The 22,306-nt window shown below is 37.5% G+C and overlaps 1 protein-coding gene across 2 annotated transcripts in view; it reads right to left on the minus strand.

The window, feature by feature from the left end:
- Nucleotides 1-22,306, minus strand: part of USP34 (ubiquitin specific peptidase 34) — a 153,680-nt gene that overhangs the window by 50,597 nt on the left and 80,777 nt on the right. Inside the window, exons 29-39 of one of the 2 annotated variants that reach the window (XM_060692619.2) lie at nt 21,197-21,406; nt 19,435-19,560; nt 15,204-15,326; nt 15,016-15,099; nt 12,859-12,945; nt 12,516-12,716; nt 10,269-10,330; nt 9,299-9,339; nt 3,290-3,414; nt 2,572-2,724; nt 577-681 (exon numbers count right to left, since the gene is read on the minus strand). In XM_060692619.2, the coding sequence (XP_060548602.1) occupies nt 577-681; nt 2,572-2,724; nt 3,290-3,414; nt 9,299-9,339; nt 10,269-10,330; nt 12,516-12,716; nt 12,859-12,945; nt 15,016-15,099; nt 15,204-15,326; nt 19,435-19,560; nt 21,197-21,406 (1,317 nt within the window). Of the gene's footprint in view, nt 1-576; nt 682-2,571; nt 2,725-3,289; nt 3,415-9,298; nt 9,340-10,268; nt 10,352-12,515; nt 12,717-12,858; nt 12,946-15,015; nt 15,100-15,203; nt 15,327-19,434; nt 19,561-21,196; nt 21,407-22,306 lie in introns of both variants that reach the window. The other variant, XM_034427298.3, reaches the window with a different exon arrangement.

Here is a 22,306-nt window from a genome sequence, read left to right on the forward strand (position 1 = left end):
CACTCAACCTACATATCTTTATATTACCTTCCTGCAAAGTAAAATGCCACACAACACATATGCAACATATGAACTCTTCCTGAAATTTGCCTGGAACAATCAGAAAATTCAAAACAAAGCTACAATCATTTTTTGTTCTAAAGTAGGGAGAAAAATAAAGTTTTGTTTCTTCTCAATGCAAACTCAGCATGTTCAAAATTACACTGTTTTTGAGGTTGGAATATTTTGATATTGAAATGTTTTAAATATTCCTAAAAAGTACTCTCTTAGATTTGGTGGTTTGCTGAGTGGTAAATGGTTAATATAATAGCATTATAGAATAAGGCAATGTATCATCTGTTGTAAATCTGTTTTGACAACCATCTTTACAAAGTTACAGAAGTCCAGTTTTGCTGGGCTTGTGCCAGTTTGGCAAGGTGAGATTGGATAGTCTCTAATACAGACTTAAAAATGGGAAAATAAGCCTTTAACATAAGTGTTTTTCCAGTGAGACCCGTCTATCAGGGCAACCTGGGAAGGAGCAAGCATAAACATAAATATAACACAAACTTTTAACATGAAATCAGTTATGCTTACCTGACTAGCATCTTTTACATGTATATTATCTATTAGTTTGCACAGCAACCAGAAATATTCTTTACAGCCAGGCTGTAAAATGGGTTCTTCTTCATAATCCTCAATCTGGAGGAAGGGTGGGGGGGGAGAAAAAAGGTTAAACTTTTTTTTCCTCTCCAACTTTGGTCAAGAAACTTGCTAATTAAAAAAAAATAATCCTAACACATTATAAAGAAAAGAATAAGATGAAGATGATTATTGGCTACTTTGTTCTAGGTTTTTAAAAATTATATAAAATAAGCATTAGTATTTATGTAATTCATACTAATGCACACACTTTATTTTATAACCAAAGACAGTTTGCAACTTCCAATTTTTCCAGGGGAGGTAACTAAAACAATAAGTAAGAACATATGGCCTAAGAGGTTCTTTTCACATATACATTTTGTAGATGCTCACATTCTTTCGATTAACATCTCAACAGTATGGAAGTGAACATGAAAGCAAAGAAAATGAATACTGTATGCAGTTTTACTTCCAAAAAGTTCTTTCTCCATCGATTTCATTTTTCTGAAAAACTAATTTCTTTTTCTGTCATGAAAACTCTCAACTGGGCTTTATTATTTAGAAATTCATTCTCCTTATAACACCTCTGTTTAATATGGCCAGGGGGGCCTTTTATCAGGTTCGCCTGATTCACCAGTTGCGTCCCTTTCTGGATCGGGACTCCTTGTGCACGGTCACTCATGCCCTCGTTACTTCCCGTCTGGACTACTGTAACGCTCTCTACATTGGGCTCCCCTTGAAGAGTACCCAGAGGCTCCAACTGGTCCAGAATGCAGCCGCGCGGGTGATTATGGGAGCGACACGGCGCTCCCACCTGACACCACTCCTGCGCGAGCTGCACTGGCTCCCGGTGGTCTTCTGGGTGCGATTCAAGGTGTTGGTTACCATCTTTAGAGCGCTCCATGGCTTAGGACCTGGGTACTTACGAGATCGCCTTCTGCTACCGATAGCCTCCCACCGGCCAGTGCGCTCCCACAGAGAGGGACTCCTCAGGGTACCGTCGGTCAAACAATGTCGACTGGCGACACCCAGGGGGAGAGCCTTCTCTGTGGGGGGCACTCGCCATCTGGAATGAATTGCCCCCGGAGATACGGATGATCCCTGACTTACGCACCTTTCGCCGTTCCCTTAAGACGTTATTGTTCCAACAAGATGGGTTGGCCTAAACATTAATTTTAATGGGTTGTTTTTGTTTTAATGACGTCGGGGCCAAATTATTTAATGTTTTTTAATTGTTTTTAAATTTTATATGGGTACTTGTTTTATCTTTGGCTGTGCACCGCCCTGAGTTCTTCAGGAGAAGGGCGGTATAAAAATTAGATTAAATAAATAAATAAATATATATATAAATAAATATTTTATTTGTTTACTTTTATTTACATAAACTTGTGAAATGGAAATTAATTGCAGTTAAACTTAAAACAATTATGAAAGAGTAACTGATGGATTTTGTGGGAAATTCTTCCTCTTTTATTCCATTTTTTATGGATTTTTAATCTTTTTTTGCAAAAGAAGCATCATATGCCCTATGTCAGCAAGAGTTAATTTTGTCCCTATCCCACCTCTACCCAGTATGTGCCTTACTGGTATAATGACTGAGACAGGTGTTCTAGCACATAGGAAAGGCAAAGCACAGTCACCCTGATATTGTATCGGTGGCAGATGTTTATACTAATTATTTAACAAATACTTTGAAAAAAGGGGGGGAGGGGAAATCACCAATTGTTGATGTAATATAGATGCATAAAACACTGGGAATTGGAGAAGCAGACAAATAAAACCTTGTACTCGTTAACTATAAATTGTTTGCCTATCCTCCTAATATAAATTGTTCTATAGATGTAAGAACTATAAATATATGACAATTTCACCGGGAGGAACTTGTTTTTTGATCATTTACTATGCAACATAATTTCACATAAGTGAAATAGGTAACCTTTTTTATTTTACCTTAATAGGTTTCAGAGCCTGGGCATCAGGAAGAAATTTAAGCAGTGTTGAGGCAGCTAGCAGCAGGAAAGACCTATTTATGGAGTCCCCTCCATCCAACCCTGACAGTGATAATTTATAGAGACCATTACAAGATTCATGGCGAACTGCAGTCTAAAATTGAAATAAAGAATTACAATTAAATGGAAACAAGTCAAATAAAAACAATTTTTCTTATTTTCTTTATTGTTAGATTTATAAACTATTTTCAATATGCCTATTTGCTATCAATATTTTGAACTAAGCATTTGTACCAATAATTTTCATTTACTATAAACAAGATGCTAGAACACTTTGGAAACTAAAAAAAACCCCACCAAAGAATTAATAGTGGGAAATTACAAATGATATTTTAAATATTGAAGGAGACAGCTATTTTCTATAATAGATAGATCGAGAGGACTTTGGTTGAAATCTTATGCATGCTATCTAGAAGATTGGGTTGATGGATCCAGTAGGAGTGACTCTGAATAAATATGAAGACGACTGAACCATTCATTTAAAAAAAAAAAACTTTGAATTAGGGAAACTAAATACAATATTTAAACTACTAATAAATCCATCCTAAAGTAACAAAAAGTCTTTTTCTTCACTTCTAAAATGTCTCTTTCAACAGATATATTTAACCTACTTTTGACTTTACTCTTATACTAAACTAGAAATTGTTTTCGAAGCTTACCTCTGGAATTAGAAGAGTAAGTTTCTTCAGCCAATCATGTAAATTATCACTATCTGCTAGGTTGGATTTTACTAAAGAGCAACAGTGAGCCCAACTCACTAGCAACCACATTGAATAGTGAGTAACTAAAAGAAGAATCAAAAACATTAATTATACATTACATATATGCCATTTTGTGTTTTTTTTCAAATTAAGATAAATTATGTTTGAATGAGAAATCGCTTTGGCTGAAAAATACAGTTAGTAGTCTTTGAGCACAATTAAACCCAGAATTTTGGTTGTATGTTGTTGTTAAACAAGATGTTCACATGACTGTATCAGTCTATGACAGCAATTCCAGCTCTCCCCATTGCAGATGTTAAGTGACTGCACCAGAATACCTCTGGGGTGGGGGATGGGTAGAGGCTTGGAAGGCCCAGGACTCACTGACACATGAAACCGGATCAGGAATCCTCAGCTGGATAGGCCTACCATTGCCTGGGCCTTCTTTCTTTTCCACCAGGCCTGGAAGACTTGAGATGACTAGATCCACTATAAACAGAAATCAGATTGCTTTTGCTAGCTTTTTAGTTGCACCTTGCTGGGCATACCTGTTAGCAGCTGCAGAGAAAGGGAAAAGTAAATAGACATAGACATAGAGGGGCAGGGAGAAGGAGTGGTAGGGCAGGGAAAAGACCCATGTGCAAGTGGGCCTATCTTGATTGAGGCCTGGCTGAACATTCTGGCCATGATTGGACAGGAGGAAGGCCCAGGTCTCTGAGGAGTGGCAATGCAGGGAAGAAATCTGCATGCCAATGATCCTAGCAAGCTGAGGCCTTCCAGGCATGGTGGAGCATGGAGAAGACCTGGGCTTCTTGCGAGTACTGCACTGGTGGGCCTAGCTGGCCAGTTTCCCAGACTGCAGTGGGAAGAAGTTGCAATGCTCCTGCAGTTGTAAGAGTGGGAATGCTGCTAGCTGAATTTTGATGAAGAGACTGTGAGAGCGCTGCAACGCTGGGAACTCTGAGCAGAAAGCATTTCCTTTAAGATGCTTTGTAGTTTATTCCCAACTACTGTCTCAATAATCTTTCCCAAAAAAGGAAAGCTAGAGACTAGGTCATAATTATTCAATACTCTTGATATAGAAAGAGCCAATTAACACACCCTCCCTTTATTTCCAAGCTGCCAGTAATATCTCTTCTCACACCAAAGTGTTAACAGTCTTCCTGGTCCAGAAAATTACCTCCCACTTAACTACCTGAAAGAACTAAGAGGGGCAAGGATTCAGCTACAGGAGGAAGAAAACAGATATCACCTGATTCACTTCATTTGAAGTCATGGATCAAAAGAAATCCCATTAATTAAAAAAGACCATGCCCCAAGTCATTATCCTGTACTCTGTCCACATGACGACAAGATTTGAATGAATCTGGGAATTTTGTTAGTGGAATATGTGAATTTATGACAGCAACCTTGAGGCCTTTCTAAAAAGCAACTGACTATTCAATGTCAACTTGTTAATGCAATCGAAGAAGTCTTTCACCTCTTATCACATGGAATAAGTTTGAATGTAGATTTGAACTCCACTGGCACTGTAGCCATTGCTTCTGTCATTTCATCTACTGAGAACTATTGTCAGCCTCCGCTTTTATATTGCTTGTTTGCTACGGCTGCCATTGAAACGGGGGGAGGGGGAAGCTGTCTGGATAGTTGGGAGGGGGGAAGTGAGCTGGTGGAGTAAACTGGAGAAAGTTTTCCTCAGTGTTTCTCTGCAGCTGGGAGGCGTGCTGATAACCAGTCAAGGTCAACCGTCCTGGCCTACCAGAAGGATGGAGCCATCGGAAGCTGCACCCCACATGATACCTTGGGGGGATGTGGATTGGATCATCGTGACTGGACCTGATTGGGGAGGGTTTTAAGGATGCTTTCTATATGTGATTTTCGTGCCTATTGCCTCAGACCTTGCTTTTCTTTGGCTGCATTCAGTTCATGCTCAGTAAAAGTACCTTTCTCTATGAAAATGGAGTCGGGGTTTTTCTTTCTTGAGTACTGAAAGGAGGCATACCTGACAGCTATTGGTAAACCAAGGAGTCATCTGAGATTGGCCAAAAGAGGGAGACTACCTTAGAGGTAATTTCATCAAGGGCCATTATGAAATATAAAATTATTTCATCAAATAATTTTACAATGCCAACAGTGAACCAGTCTCTCAATGGATTCATCCACCACGTGTTGGGAAATTCTCCAAGTGCCTGCCAGAAGCTATTTGTGGTGGAAAAACAATTTATTTTCACAGGCCAGAACCTGCATTAGGGAGAAATAATGTACTCCACCAGAGGTTTGGGACAAATCTCCCAGTCTACTGCAACTGATGATGATTGCTGGAACTAATTGTCACCGGAGTCAAACATCTACTGTTTGACCTAAATTACTGCTTGTATATCTATCCTAAATATTCCTTCACTGGTTTTTTTTTTTAAAGTGTGGATGTTTTTCAGTTGCTAAACATGAGAACAACTGTGAGAAAATCAAGTGTTGGTATGTTTTTTTCTTTTCAACATTTGGCCAAATCTCAAGAGCTTGATTCTACATGAGATATCAATTGATTAATAACAAGAAAAATATGAAGTTGTATTGCTACTATTTACTAGTTATGTGTACCCTGTTTCCCCCAAAATAAGACATCCCCTGATAATAAGACCAATCAGGCTTTTGAGCGCATGGCAATAAGGCCAAGCGCTTATTTCAGGGTTCAAAAAATATATAAGACAGGGTCTTATTTTCGGGGAAACACGATACGTTATATAAAAGGTGAATAAAGATATTTTCCTCACTAAAACTTGACTAAAATGCATTTAAGATAAAACTAAGCTAAATAACATTAATGGCATTACCTTAACTTTGCTGTCTGCATTTATGTTAGAAATTTGAAAATAAGTCCCTCAAATACATGCACACTTAATCGGCATATTAAGCTGATGTAAAAAAAAAAAGATTTTTAATTATTTCTGTTTTACAATACCAGCCTTCACAAAATTAGGGAAGGTGTCTCTACCTAGCCTGAATGACTTTTCTCCTCTAAAGATATTTAAAGTACATAGTTGAAATGTCAAGGTCATATGAACTATCAGGTAAACCATTATTACCATGACATGTAACCTACAAGAGAAGAAGGAATTGCTTTGCTACATATTAATGTATTAATTAATAATATATAAAAATACTATACAGGCTATCATGCTTCTCAAACAAAGGAACAGAAGTTGGAAGAAATTCCTGTTACAGAAAAAGGCAAAATGGAAAGTCATTTGTATAAACACCCTTCTAAATCAAATGGTAATAATCCTCATCCTGAAGTTTTTTTTAATGATATTTAAAGGTCTATCTATTAAATCCTAGCTAAATTAATATTGTTTAGAAAATAGCAGAACTGTCTTCAGAAATGCTGAGACAGAAATAAATTTTAAAAATTCTGAAACATCTTCCATAACTTCTAAAATTACACTTTTAAAATGCTGTAATTAATTGTGTTGTTGCTTTTTGCTAATAAAAAGCAACAGCTTTTTGTTAAAAAAAAAAGGGGGCCTGGTGGCTCAGCAGACTAAAAGCATTGTGATTAACACCAGCTGTCTGCAATTACTGTAAGTTTGAATCTCACCAGGCTCGAATCTCACCTGACTCAGCCTTCCATCCTTTCTAAGGTAGGTAAAATGAGGACCCAGTTTGTGGGGGCAATAAGCTGACTTTGTATAAATATACAAAAGTATGAAGGCTATTGCTTAACGCATTGTAAGCCGCCCTGAGTCTCTGGAGAAGGGCGGCATATAAATCAAATTTAAAAAATAAATAAATAAGGAATTGAATATTGTAGGAACAGAAAGTTAATCTGTTAATTTTTCAATTATAATATAAATCTATCTGCAGTTAAAAAATAATGGACAGAGGCCTTTCTTCAATGAAATTTCCAGTAAATAAGCTTTAAGCTTATAAGCTAAAGCTAATTTGAAGCATATTAATATGCCGTGAGACATAATTAGCTATTAGCTACCTTCAATATGGGCCTTTTTAGATGTTTTGGACTACAACTTAATAATGCAGTTTTGTCTATCAGCTGAGGATGAGGAATATCTAATATAGGGGGTCCTTGCTGCTCTGAACTTGGTTGTTTTCTTGTAGTCATTTCCTTACCCAGTTAGATAACATGATCATTACTAAAAGGAAGTTATACTCATATATAAACAGAGAGCCAACACCATTCCCTTCTATTACTTAGTTCAATAATAAAACATCTCTGAGAAAACAACTAGAGCACCAAGGACCCTACTATTCAACTCTGAACTACATATACAGTCATGTGGGCGGTGTGTGTGTGTGTGTGTGTGTGTGTGTGTGTGTGTGTGTGTGTACATCCTCTTTCAATTCTATAGTTTTACATATCAGGCCCATATTGTATGTAGGTAAATACAACTCAGATGAAGAACACATGGTATATTACATCATGTCATCATTTATTTTACAAAAAGAAAGCCAAAATGGAGAAGCCATGTGTGGAAAAACTAAGTACACCTTATGATTCAATAGAACTACTTTTAGCAGAAATAACTTGAGGTAAATCATTTTCTGTATGACTTTATTATTCTCTCACATTGTTGTGGAGGAATTTTGGCCCAATTTTCTTCACAACATTGCTTGAATTCATTGAGGTTTGTGGGAATTTATTTATGCGCAGCTCTCTTGAGATCCCACCACAGAATTTCAATCAGGTTGAGGTCTCGGCCATTGCAACACCTTGATTCTTTTCTTTTTCAGCCATTCTGTGGTAGATTTGCTGGTGTGTTTGGGATTATTGTCTGTTGCATGACCCAATGTCGATCAAGCTTTAGCTGTTGGGACAGATGACCACACATCTGATTCTAGAATACTTTAGTATACAGGGGAGTTCATGGTCAACTCAATGAATGCAAAGCACCCAGGTCCTGTGTCTACAAAACAAGCCCAAATAATTACCCCTCCATCACCATGTTTGATAGTTGGTATATCTTTGTGTTGATATGCTGTGTTTCATTTTTGCCAAACGTGGTACTGTGCATTAAAGCCAAACATCTCCACTTCGGTCGTGTCTATCCAAAGGACTGTATTCCAGAAGTCTTGTGATTTGTTCAGATGCAATTTTACAAACTGAAGCCATGCTGCCATGTTCTTTTTGGAGAAAAGAGGCTTTTTCCTGGCACTCTTCCAAACAAACCATACTTGTTCAGTCTTTTTCTATTTGTACTATCATGAACATTTAATGTGCTGAGGCCTGTAGACATAAGTTTTGGATTTTTTTCAATTTCTCTGAGCATTGCATAGTGTAACCTTGGGGTGAATTTGCTGGGACATCCACTCCTGGGAAGATTGGCAACTCTCCAAAATGCTTTCCACTTGTGAATAACCTTCCTCACTGTAGAATGATGCACTTTAAATTGTTTGGAAATGGTCTTACAACCCTTCCCAGACTGATGGGCAGCAACAATTGCTTCTCTAAGATCATTGCTGAAGTCTTTACTTTTTGGCATTGTGTTAACACACACCTGAATGTATGTTAAACACCATAAAACTTTGCCTTTTATAGAGATAGTCACACTTGCTGATAATCAATTGATCAAGGACACTTGATTAGCAGCACCTGACTGCTACTTAGCCTCTTCACACCTATGGAAGCAATAAGGGTGTACTTAGTTTTTCACACATGGCTTTTCCATTTTGGCTTTCTTTTTGTAAAATAAATGATGATATGGTGTAATATGTCATGTGTTGATGTTCATCTGACATTGTATTTACCTACTTTTAAGAACTGCTAAGGGCCAGATGATTTTTACTATGTCCCGATACATAAAACCGTAGAATAAAAGAGGGTGTACTTTCTTTTTAACATGACTAAATACTCTTATATTAATATTTAACATATCTGGATTTCAGTTTAAGAAAAATTTATTGAAAACTCCATATAACTTAAGAATTTTTTTATGTCTTCAGCAATGTACTGACCTTCATGTCTTGACCTATGATCAGCTTGAGCTTTCAACACCCTGTAGAGGAATAAAATAAGTAAAATAAATCATTGTACACAATTTAGAAAATGTTACTTCAAATAATAAAAACAAATGAATAGTTCTCACTAGATTATCAAATTCAAAAAACTGATTTAATATTCTACAGAATTTTGTACTAATCTTTTAAAATGTTTTACTAGACTGCTATATAATATTTATTTCCCCTTGGAACAAAGAGGGTAATTAGATGGTAACAGAGATATAGCACTATACATGGCTATCTGGTCCAGGTAGATAACTAATTAGTTCACAATTTGATTTAATGTGATTTAATCACAATTATGAAGTAAAATAGCTATATCAAGCACATTCTTGACTAGCATTAACAATTACTGGTTTGTTATCTTCTTTAGCCTGAAAAAAATAGGTTTTACTTAACTGCAGAACTGAGAATCTGCTGCAATAAGCCTGAATGATAATGAGAGATAGGGGAGATCAGCTTAAGTCTTTGACTCCTAGTTGATTAAGTAGACCACTTGGGCTACCTAATAAACTCTCAATTACTTAAGTTTCTTAGGTCACAAAATAGTCTTTTTAGCCAGACTTGAATATTAGAATATTGCCTCAGCTACAATTGTGCAATTTTTTTCTGCCTTAAAACCTGGCAGAAGCCTGCTTTCACTAAATATTAAAGTGACTTATAGGAAAATCCAAATTTAAAATATCTTGAATTCAAAACATACGGTTTTGTTCTTATCAGAGATACTCTGAACACTTTTAGTAAGATCAAAACTCTACTAACAAGAAGGAATATAACAACTTACTTATGCGCTTTTAACTACATATTTCTGACTAAAACGGATTATTTAATATGCTGCTTAATGCAAATATATATATATGTGTGTGTGTGTATATATATATATACTATAAATCTTACCAAAGATATTAAAAAAAGGTTATTGTACCTAGGCGCCAAGTTGTCATATGTATAAGCAACACACATAAGTCGCTGAATCAAACTGGTTCCCTGGACAAGTACAAGAAATACCTTTAAAAAAATTGAAGTCAAAAAAGAACAGTTAATGCAACTGCTGCCTTAAAACTATGTGCTATATGTATACGTGTGTGTGTTTGTGTGTGTGTGTGTGTGATAATGAATAAAAAGTAACTGCGTTGTTTATAAATCCAGCGCTTTAATGATAAGCAAGACACCATATATTGAAACACACACACAGTTTGATAAAATATGCAAACTAGAATTTTTTCTCCCATTAATCACAGTTCCACAATTTATGTACTAATATGATCATTTCAAACAAGTGGTAGACTGGTATCTTTTTTTCCTTCTGTGTAGCTGAGAACATATCCCGGACTTGCCAAGTGTTTGCTTCAGTTATTTAATAGGATTTGCAGTTGGAAGCTATTTCCACTGCTGCTATTTCAATTATGAAATTTGGGGAATTGTTATCTTTAAGAAAACAACTAAAGCGGTAGAATTAATCCCTGATTTCCTGGAGAATCTCTGGGATATTTAAAAAGCTTCTGCTTGATTTTCATTTCATATAATCTGTTAAGGACTTTAATTTCATTTAAGACTGTACTACAGTTGTGTTCTTAAGTTTACATATCCCTTGCAGAATCTGTAAGATGTACCATTTTGTAAGTAAACATGAGTGATCAGACAAAACTTTTTTTAAAAAAAAACGTACATTTTTTTCAAATTAAATATTGGGCTTCACAGAATAGCACAATCATTAAACAAACCATAGCAATAAATGAATAAAATGGTCCAAAAGTCTGCATGCTCTTGAACGTTGGGCTGATAATACTGTATATTATAAAGTTGACACACTTTATTATATTGAGGTTGATATAACAATCAATTTGCATCACTTTCCGATATGACAATGATTCATTATATAAGGACAAGTCAACCTTTTAATGGCTGTAACAGAACAATATTTATTGATTTACCCTAATCTCAATATCTTTGGAGAGATCACAAACACGCAGTTCATTCTATACAACCAAAGTATATATAGGACATCAGGCTTTTTGATGAGAATGGGCACCTTTATTTATGAAAATTAAAGGTCTCATTCATAACTGTCATGAAAGATGCAAGTGAACATTGATGCTAAAGGGGGAAATACACAATATTAAACACTAAGGATATGGAAACTTACAAACAGGACCATTTTATAATTTCCTTTATTGCTATGGTTTAATGATTGTGCTATTCTGTGATGCCTAGTATTTTAATTTGAATCAACCTCAATTTTTTTTAAAAAAATTGTACAATCACTCACATTTACTTACAAAATGGTCCATAATTCTGCAAGGAGAATGTAAACTTATCTGCACAACTGTAAATTTAGTTCAATATACTACTGTGTGCTGTGTATGAATCTGATTAATACCATTTTACCATATATTCATATTCTACTTTGTATAAGGACTTTGAAATGAATGGCCTAAAGCTTTTTCAGCACTAATATAAATAAATATAAAAAAAAATCACAACTAGGAATTTATAATTAAACTAAATAAAAAGTTCACACTTTGGATGTAGGTATAGTTTATCTTCTAAAATGTCTTAGAAATCACTTACCTATCTAAATATATTCAAAATATTCCTTAAGGCTCTATGATTAAGGCTTCCTTAAGGCTCTATGCTTTTGGATTTCTATTTTCCATTTCAATTTAGAAAACTGGCATTAAAAATATACAGAATCAATATTGTTTATGAAGTATGACTCTATATATACCTATATGCTAAAATTAAAATATCAGTGGATGAAGTTGAATATATTGCAGTCAAAGCGGTTTATATATAAAATATGCTGTTCTCAGACCCAATTTCTTTCTTGTTAATTTACTGTGTACAGTAAATTGTATATATATCCAGAAAAGAAACAGGAATATATATTATTAACCTTAACCCATCTTAATGCTTTTCAGATATGTAGGACTTCAATTCCCATAATTTCTAGTCATCAAAGATATGTGGAATGGTAATGAATCTTCTTGAGATATATGGTAACTTAGTAAGACTGCATTATTCCAATTAACCATTCATTATACTTACTAACGTTTTTTCCTCTGAAAATAGTTTCCCAATTGTTTCTATGTAAACCTACATTTACAGTGTCACACCTGCCAACTTTCCCTCAAGTCTTTGTTTTTATTGCTTTTAAAGAGAAGTTTTTCACCTCTGTTAAACGGGGTATGTGAAGGCCTTTTGTATGATCTCCTGCAGTTTTCCGTGATTTTCCTGGCCAAGTTCTTTTCCTGTGATTCTCTGCTACTCCAGACCAGGCAAAAACATCATGATAAGCTAAATCCAAATCTGAAGGATCCACAGCAAACTGGCATATCAACTTCAGCAAGCAAGCCAGACAATCTAATAACCACTACAAATAAGAATGAATAAGCAGCTTTAACTTCATTTAACGTTTTCATAGATAATAGCAGAATATTTTAAAACAAAACTGCAGATTCATTAGAGAAGTTTTATATCTCATTAAGATGAGTCAGTTACAACTTGTTACTTACAACTGTCCATGATTCCTGTTCTTTAGGTTCTAAAATTCCCGAATTAAATATTTCCAAGAGCTGCTGAAGACCTCCAGAAGCCACAAACTGTAATCAAATTATAGAAGGGTCAGCAAGGAAAATAAGTAAGTAAGCAACTAAGTATGTGTTATTGTACAAAAACCTCTCACTGATAATTAAATAATTCTTGGCCTGCACTCTGGCCTTACTATTTATCTTCATCAACAGCTACAGCAGAGTCCCCAAGGATTGGGGGCCTGCAATCATTGTCTCTATATACAAAAGAAAAAAAAGAAAAAGAAAAAAAAGAAAAAAGATGATCCTACTAATTATAGACCAATGAGTCTCCCTCAAGACAATCAGCAAAGATACCCAGGAATAGATGGAAAAAGCAAACACACTTGCAAAAGAGCAAGCTGGTTTTAGGGAAAGCCAATCCACCACTGATTAGTGCCTAGTAGTTCATCATCTCATTGAACAATACTCTTTCTGCAACACAACACAACCTCCCTTAATGCTATAGATTTCAAAGCAACATTTGATTCCATATCCTGAGCTAATTTGTGGAAAAAAACTGAACAGTCTCAATTTACCAAAGTCTGCTTCATTTAATATGTATGGTACCTGAAGGAATCACACTCAACATAAGATGTAACCTTCAAGGCCATCTCATCAATGACAGTGAAACTGAGAAAGGCATCAAGCAAAGCTGCATATTGGCTCCACTCTTATTCTATATCAACTGTATGGTGGGTCATCTCCACAACATGGACTTTTACTCTCCCAAATTTGATGGAGGATAGGTACATCTCTGTTTTATTTTATCAAGATACTGCAGCAATACTTTCTAGATCTAGAATACCCACTGGCTTAAAAGAACAGCGAGAACACTAACATAATTCTGCTCAACTGTGAACTCAATTATCAGAAAACTAAAATCATGGCATTTGACAAAAGATCCAAGAGCCACTCTTGGGAGCATAGATGCCACAAGATTATAAATGTCCTGTTTCAAATACCTGGGGGCAGTTTGCCATTCTTCTGGCAGTAGAAAAGTCCATGGAAACTATGTTGCTGAAAATGCATGAAGGAGCTCAGCTGCCATCCTTATATTCTTTAACTCAACAAGAGGTGGCCACAATATACCAGTAGCACTCAAATTATTCAAAGCCAAGCCAATAACACAATTTTATTTTGCCCAATTGGGCTTCTTCTCCAATTTTGCATTATTAGAATTTGTACAATCCAAATTTCTAAGATCAGCCCTTCAAGTCCCAAAATGTGTGTCTAATGACACCATGCAACTAGAGAAAGGCCTCATCAAAATGGAGGCTAAAGTGTAGGTGACCATATTCAACTATTGGCTTAGATTATCCTTTTCCTCTCCTTGACCTTCCCCCATTAATTATGAGCAATGATTATCAATCCATATGGAAATAGGCAGTGGCATCTAAAATTTCATGCTTGGATTTCTTTCTAGGTCTTCTATTCAGCATAGGATATTATCAGACCAAAATACTCATTAAACAGCAAGTAGCAGACACAGAGCACCAAACAGAACTAGCTAGGACACCAACGTTCACTGCTAGTGAGTCCAACAGGTACTCTACCTCCCCTATGGCATACTTAATTAAACTTGAACTACCTAAATACCAGAGGCCTTTAGTCTGGCATGATGTCATGCCCTTCCCTCAGCTGTCCTTGAAGGTCAACACAGGAAGATTTCTGTATTTGCCATCCTTGTAATTTTATATAATCTTTCATAAATGCTTCCCTACACCCATTTAATGCTCCTATTCTTCATTTAAGTTTTGTAAAGACTTTTTTTAAAAAAATTACTTTGTTTTAATACATTTTTATATATTTCAGCTTTTCATATTTTAAAAAACTTTGATGTATTTTCTATTTTTAACTGACTGTAACCCATGCTCCTTATGCTGGTCTATAGCAATTATAAATTTATTAAAATTTAAATTAAAAATAAGCAGTTCATTATTGTACAAAGAACAATTCTTTTTCTGTTTTATGAAACGATTTATTCAAAAATGCAGTCTAAGATTGTTTGTCAATACATTTTCTAATTAAAATCAAAAAGTAAAAGTACAGACACATGTGAACATACCACCAGAATAGCATTTTTATATAATAATTTCAAACCTTGCAACTCCAAGTGTTTTTACTATTTTCTATTTGATCTTCACTTGAATCATCAGAATCTGGATAAAGATCACTATAACTTCCCTAAAATCAATGAGAAAAACATAAATGATCATGAAAGATACGTTATAAAAGGAACCTTACAAATTTATATGAAACAAAACTTTTGAAAAATAAAATTATACTACCGTAGATTCCCGTCTTATTCTTCTATTGGGTTTTCCAAGCGCTTCGATTATTTCAAGGGCATACAAAAGTTTATGGGCACTTTTTATTCTTAAAAGATCTTTCCAGCTGAATCCATCATTGCTCTTTTAAAAAATAAAAAAGATTAGACAAAGTCTGTAGGGAAGGATCAACTATAATCTGAACTTGAATATATACTTATAGTTATATACACTCATGTTTTAATTACCATATTTTTCGCACTATAAGACAACTTCCCCCCTGCCAAAAGTGGGTGGAAATGTCTGTGCATCTTATAGAGCGAATATTGCGGCAGGGGGTGTTGGTGTGGGTATAGCGTTCACCACCGTGGAACTCTGGAGCCTTCAATGCCAAGCAGCTAATTGGAGGCTGGATCAGCCTCCTGGAATACCCCTTATTGCTGCTGCTGCCTGTAAGCCGCTGATCATTGCAGCCTATCACTGATTGGTGGCAGCAATTGGGCGGCGGCGATCCCTGGTGCCTAGAACGGCTGATCAGCAGTATTCCGGGAGGCCGATCCAACCACCAATCAGCTGCTCGGCAGCGAAGGCTCCAGCATTCCCCGGCAGAGGCAGCAGACACGGAGGAGGCAGGCTGTTTGCTGCAAGAACGCTAGTCGGATGAATACCGGATGGATGCTGGGAGGCAGAGGCAGATTTCTGCTCTCTACATGGGGCTCCCCTTGAGGAGCACCCGGAGGCTCCAACTGGCGCAGAGTGCGGCCGCGCGGGTGGTAATGGGAGCGACATGGCGTTCCCATGTAACACCCCTCCTGCGCGAGCTGCACTGGCTCCCGGTGGTCTTCCGGGTGCGCTTCAAGGTTTTGGTTACCACCTTTAAAGCGCTCCATGGCTTAGGACCTGGGTACTTGGGACCGCCTACTACCACCAATAGCCTCTTACCGGCCGGTACGCTCCCATAGAGAGGGGCTCCTCCGGGTGCCGTCAGCCAAACAATGCCGACTGGCGGCCCCCAGGGGGAGAGCCTTCTCTGTGGGGGCACCTACTATCTGGAACGAGCTCCCCCCAGAGATACGGAGGATCCCGGATCTGCGCACCTTCCGCCGCGCTTTAAAGACCTTACTATTTCACCAGGCTGGCCTAGCCTAATTTCCCCCCTCTTTTATAAAAGATTTTTAATTTTTAAATATCTTTTAGTATTTTATACATTCAATTTTAAATTGGTTTTAAAAGTTTGGGGTTTTAAATTTGTCGGGGCCAAAATTATTTAATTTGATTTTATTCTACTTTTAAATTTTGTATGTATGTGTTTTATTGTTTGGCTGTGCACCGCCCTGAGTCCTTCGGGAGTAGGGCGGTATAGAAATCAAATAAAATAAAATAAAAAATTCTTTCCCCTTATTTTCCTCCTCTAAAGCTAATGTGCATCTTATAGTCCAGACCATCTTATAGTGCAAAAAATATGGTATACACTCTGTTGAATATAATTTGACTCATATTGAATAACCAAGTCCAAGTAATCACAGTCCAAATAATCCAATAATGATAGAAATCTACAAAACCAACATAAATAAACTTAAATGAGAAACTGACAATGTCAGAAAAATCCAACTCAAGTCTCTTCATCTAGACTGAGTGAAAAGACTGAAGAGCAGGAGCAGGGGGCGTGGCTAGACCAATGGAAAAACTTTGTACACTCAGTCTCTAGGAAAGCAAGAAGTGAATACCCATGCGTGGATTGTCGGAGCAGCGAGACTGGAAAAAATATGGTATACACTCTGTTGAATATAATTTGACTCATATTGAATCTATGGTTAAAAACTCTGCCTTAATCTATGGTTCACTACAGACCCCTAAAGTTACAGCTAAATTAAAAGGAAAAGGGAAATGCTGAATAGGTGACAGTTTTTGAAGTTTCCACAATTTACTATCTATATTTTAGTTTATGCTTAACTTATTAAAATGAAATTGGATTGTCCATTCAACAAAATTATTGTTTGAATTATTATTATGTAAAATCATTTGCTGTTATCAGCTATATACCTTCATTTATACTTTTGTAGTTTACTGAAACATGACCAATTGCTATAATTTAAAAAGCTGTTTTAAGATATGCACGAGAGTGGTCTTGAACAACCAAAAGGAACCTGGAACTATTTATTTATTTTACTTATGTATTTATTAGACTTGTTTGCCATCCATCTCACCTATAATTGACCCTGGGTGGCTTACATTAATAAACAAATAACCAGGGGGATGAGCTCACAGTCCAGTGGAGGATTTCCACATTAGTTACAACCATAAACACTCCAAATAACCCTATGGGAGTCTGTCCCAGACACCTACCAAGGACCTATCCATTAAGAGTCCAAATCTGAATGAATTTATCTACCAGAAAGCAAGAAGTTCCTGTAGCTCTCCCACCCCAGCAGGCAACAAGTCACCTTAAACAGGGCCACTGGCCAGCTGTGATGACATTTTGCACTATTCTTACTAATATGCTCTAAACCGAAATATGTGGTTTTACTCATGCTCATTTAGCAATAGTAATAACACTGAGACTTATATTCTGCTTCACAGCCCTCTCTAAGCAGTTTACAGAGTCGGAATATTGCCCCCAACAATCTGGTTCCTCATTTTACTGACCTTGGAAGGATGGAAGGCTGAATCCACCTTGAGCCTGGTGAGATTCGAACTGCCAAATTGCAGGCAGCTAGCAGGCTGCAGAAGTAGCCTGCAGTACTGCACTCTAACCACTGTGCCACCACGGCTCAATTTAGACTCTTTGTCTTCCTTCAACAGCAACTCTTCTGGTGCTTCATCTCCTAGAGTTCCTTAGAGATACCTGGATACCTTCGAGACCGTCTTCTGCCACCAGTAGCCTCCCACCGGCCGGTTCGCTCCCACAGAGAGGGTCTCCTCAGGGTGCCATCGGCCAAATTATGTTGGCTGGCGACACCCAGGGGGAGGGCCTTCTCTGTGGGAGCCCCTGCCCTTTGGAATGATCTGCCCCCCAGAAATTCGTAAAATCTCTGATCTCCGTGTGTTTCGCTGTGCCCTCAAAACCATGTTGTTCCGCCAGGCTGGGCTATCAATGTAAAGATTTTAATTGGTTTTAAATGGGATTTTAAATTTGGGGTTTTATAAATTGGGCCTATTATTTAATAATTTTAATTATTTTTAAATTTTGTCTGTCTTTGTGTTTTTAATTAGGCTGTACACCACCCTGAGTCCTTCGGGAGAAGGGCGGTATAGAAATAAAATAAAATAAAATAAAATAAAATAAAATAAAATAAAATAAATAAATAAATAATAAATAGAGAACCAAGGTATGGTCCAGGATCAGTGAACAAGGGGAGGCTACATAGGACAACTCCAGTGCAGAGCTTAGCCACTTGCTGATTCCAATCAACAATTAAAGCTTTGGTCAAACTATCCACAGGAAAGACCCCAAGAGCCCTCTGAAACCCATCTACCGCATCCATCCTCTGGGCATACTAATCTAAAAGGTCTCATTGGGTCTATGACAACTCACCACAGCCAACTCACTATGGCCAGCTTGCCACAGCCAACTTGCCACGGGACAATTCGCCATGGCCAACCCACCACAGGACAACTCACTGTGGGATGAGAGTTACACTAATATCGAAGACATAGTGGAATAGAATAATTGAAGAAAGGATGCCAAAGGAGGGAGAAAATAAAATGTGAACGACATAAATTAAAAAAAAATTAAACTATTTTAAATAATTAAATTGAATTGTTGAATTGTCCTGCAGCAAGTTGTCCTGTGGCGAGTTGGCTGCAGTGAATTGTCCCATTCCATGCTACTCCTGTGGTGAATTGGCCATGGTGAGTTCTCCAACTGAGAGTTGGCCGTGGTGAGTTGGTTGTGGCAAATTGGCTGCGGCGAGTTGTCCCATTATGTGCTCTAATGGCCTTAGGAAGCCCCACCATAGCATTTCTTACTGGCCCACCTGCTTCAATCTTTCCAGCAACTTCCTTTCTCTTGCTTCTTGATATCTGTATGAAAAAAGGGGAGTGGGCAGGGTCTCTGTGATGCCAACACTGGCCACTCATAAGGCCTTCTGAATGTCATAATAGCTTCCCTCTCCTTCTCAGGACATATGAATAGTAACAGATATTTGAATCCCCAAACTCCAAACTGTGATGCCAAGTCTAAATTATACGTAGCACTTCCAACTTAATGCATCAACAACTGCAAATATTTAAGAGATGACTTTTTGCTCACCTGATCATCTGAAATATTTTGAAATGCCTGAAGCATATTAGGACATGTAGGCAATAGCATTAACAACTCCCAAACTCGCCTTGATAGATTTTCTGCATGAAGGTGGAGTTCTTCACATTTTGCACTCTGAAGACACAGGTAAAAATATATCATGCATATAATAAAAAACAGACATTAAATAAATTACAATAACAACAATTTTGTCACACGGATTGTAATAGCTGTTCTAATAAAATTTTTCACACTGAATTCAAAAAGAGAATCAGTTTTTTCTATCAGGCTTAATTTTCTTGTGACCCTATCTTCTTTATTCTTTCAATTAGTTAAGTTACAATACCATATAATATTTTAACTATAGTAGCATATCTGTATCAATAAAAATCGAGTTATTACTGTTGTTCTTGAGCACCAATAACTTCCAATCAAAGGTAGAAGGCATGAAGCACACAACAGCACATTGTGCAGGTTGAATCATGTTTGAATTTGCTAGCTGTGAATGCAACCTGTCTGGAGAGCAGTTCAAGACAACCTAGTGCCATGGCTGAAATTGAAAACAGTTTAAGCATATATTCGCTATATTCAAGTTAAATATTAAATTGATTGTAATAGCTTTTTGCTTATCTACATACTGTTATCATGCCCCAAAACAGTGACAATCATCCTTATAGTTATTATACACTATTTATAACCACTCTATAGCTCCATGTAGGATAATAGAAAACTAAACTTCAGATGGATAAAGAAACATATCACAAAAATATAATGCCAATTTTACTCATCAATACTGAAAGTTTTCATGAATCTCTTAAATTTAACAGCCAAAGTTAACAATTATGTTGCCTATACACATACAGTATTTGGTCAGCCATTGGCTAGCACCCATCATCTTCTGAAATTAATCCCCACAAACACACACTTGTCCACTATAGACTTCTGCAATATATGCCTAAATGCTGCAATAGACTGTAGAAGTGTGTATTTTTCCATGAGATGACAGGGAATTTGGACATTTTTCAATTATCTTCTGAAATATACACCAATGCCTATTGTCTGACAGATCATGGACCCCTGCCATGTTTGTGTTTGCATGGTTAAACACTGCATAAAACAGTGATCCCCAACCTTTGCGGCTTGGAAGCCTGGCTGAGGAGAGGGGACGAGGGGAACCAGGTCGTGCTCATGCGTACAGCTTGAGTCAAATGAGTGGTGAGCCAGCCTGCACACACAGCTCAACTGCAAGTGGAGCTGCACATGCACGTGCAGCAGCCCGCCACTTCTTTGACTTGAGTTGTGCACATGTGCACCAGCCTGCAGCCTGATTACGAATAGATGGTCCAGTAGTGGGCTGTGGCCCACAGGTTGAGGACCCCGGCATAAAACATAATTTATGCCTAAGAACCAGGGGTGAAATGCTACCAGTTCAGGCGAACGGGTAGTAAAAAAAAAAAGCTACCAGTTCATCCAAACCGGTATTTCCGATGATCAGTTGTGCCGCGTGATTTATATTCGCTGGAAAGCAGGAAATCCTGCTTTCTAGCGAATCTAAATCACGCGGCACAGCTGTTCCCCCCCCTCGTCATTCTACTTACCTTCAAATGGCTTTTTCTGCTCGCAGTGTGCGTTTGGCACACACTGTGCATGTGCACGCAGCATGCGTTTGGTATGCAGCGTGCATCACGCATTTGGCACGCATTTGCGGGCAGCAAACCGGTGGCAACTTACAGAGGATTTCACCACTGCTAAGAATCTTAATTAAAGTTACCTCACTATCTTCCATAGCCACTTCTGCGGGTGGAGGCTTAAAGGAAGCAAGCATTTCTAGCAAATCAAACAGGGTGGTAAGATGAGGCTCTTGCAGAAGTAAGAGCATTGGGATGTTGTCCTTCTGAGGTGCTGGCAAGCAGGATGCTGGAAGCTGAACTCCTTCCCCTTTTCGCTCTCTCCTTGGAGCACCCAAGGACACAAAGACCATCTTGAAATAACAAGTGAAGATAATTTTATTTTTTAAAAAGTGAGGAAGTTATTATTATAAAGGCATCTGTATATTGGTACCAATAGTATGCCTTCAACACACTGACTAGGGCCATGAGAAAGTTGTTCAGGTAGCAGGGAGAAGGAAAAGTACAAGTCAGTCCTCTGGCAAAGTATAAAAATTCTTGCTGGCAATGGCAATACTTTGTCTTGCCATCTTTTACATTTTCCAGCTGATCAACAGATATCTCTTCCTGCACCTTTAATAGAGCTTTCTGCTAAAATAAGTTAAAGCTTTTCCACTGGGATGTATTTTAGTTATAGTCTTCACCTATCTACTGCTTCCAGTGACTGAAAGTATGACAGTATTGAAAAATAACTTTATGATCAATTTATGATCTTAACAATGTCCCTTAGTCATGTACGTGATCATAGTTAAAATCGGTATATGTTGTCCTATATCTGACCTGTTGCTTTGATTTTCTTTCCTATCCTTGCAGAGCAGAGAAACTGGAGAAGGGAGATTACAAGAGAATTAGTAGGCAAACAATGGGGAATACATACCAGGCTGTTTGTGTAGTGCGGACAGGGCTACTAATGCCAGCACATTGCTTTCAATGTGTATTTCTCATTGTGCATGCTTACTCTCTTGTAATCCCTTCCTCCCCAATACTATATTCTGTGGGGGGGGGGGGGAGAAGCTGTTTCAGTAGGCAAAGTCTCTTATGCTTAACTCATCTCCTCCTCCCCTTGCATAGTGGAAAGATTGGCAAGGGAGCAATTAAGAGAGAGTAAGCCAGCCCAAAATGTGAATTATTGGGCTGTTTGTGTAGAATGCAGCTGCCAACACCAGCATGTTGCTTTCCATGTGTGTTCCCATTGTGGGTCTGCTTACTCTTTT

This window comes from Pantherophis guttatus, chromosome 1, assembly GCF_059756535.1.
Source record: "Pantherophis guttatus breed Tessera chromosome 1, ASM5975653v1, whole genome shotgun sequence".
Lineage (NCBI taxonomy): Eukaryota > Metazoa > Chordata > Lepidosauria > Squamata > Colubridae > Pantherophis > Pantherophis guttatus.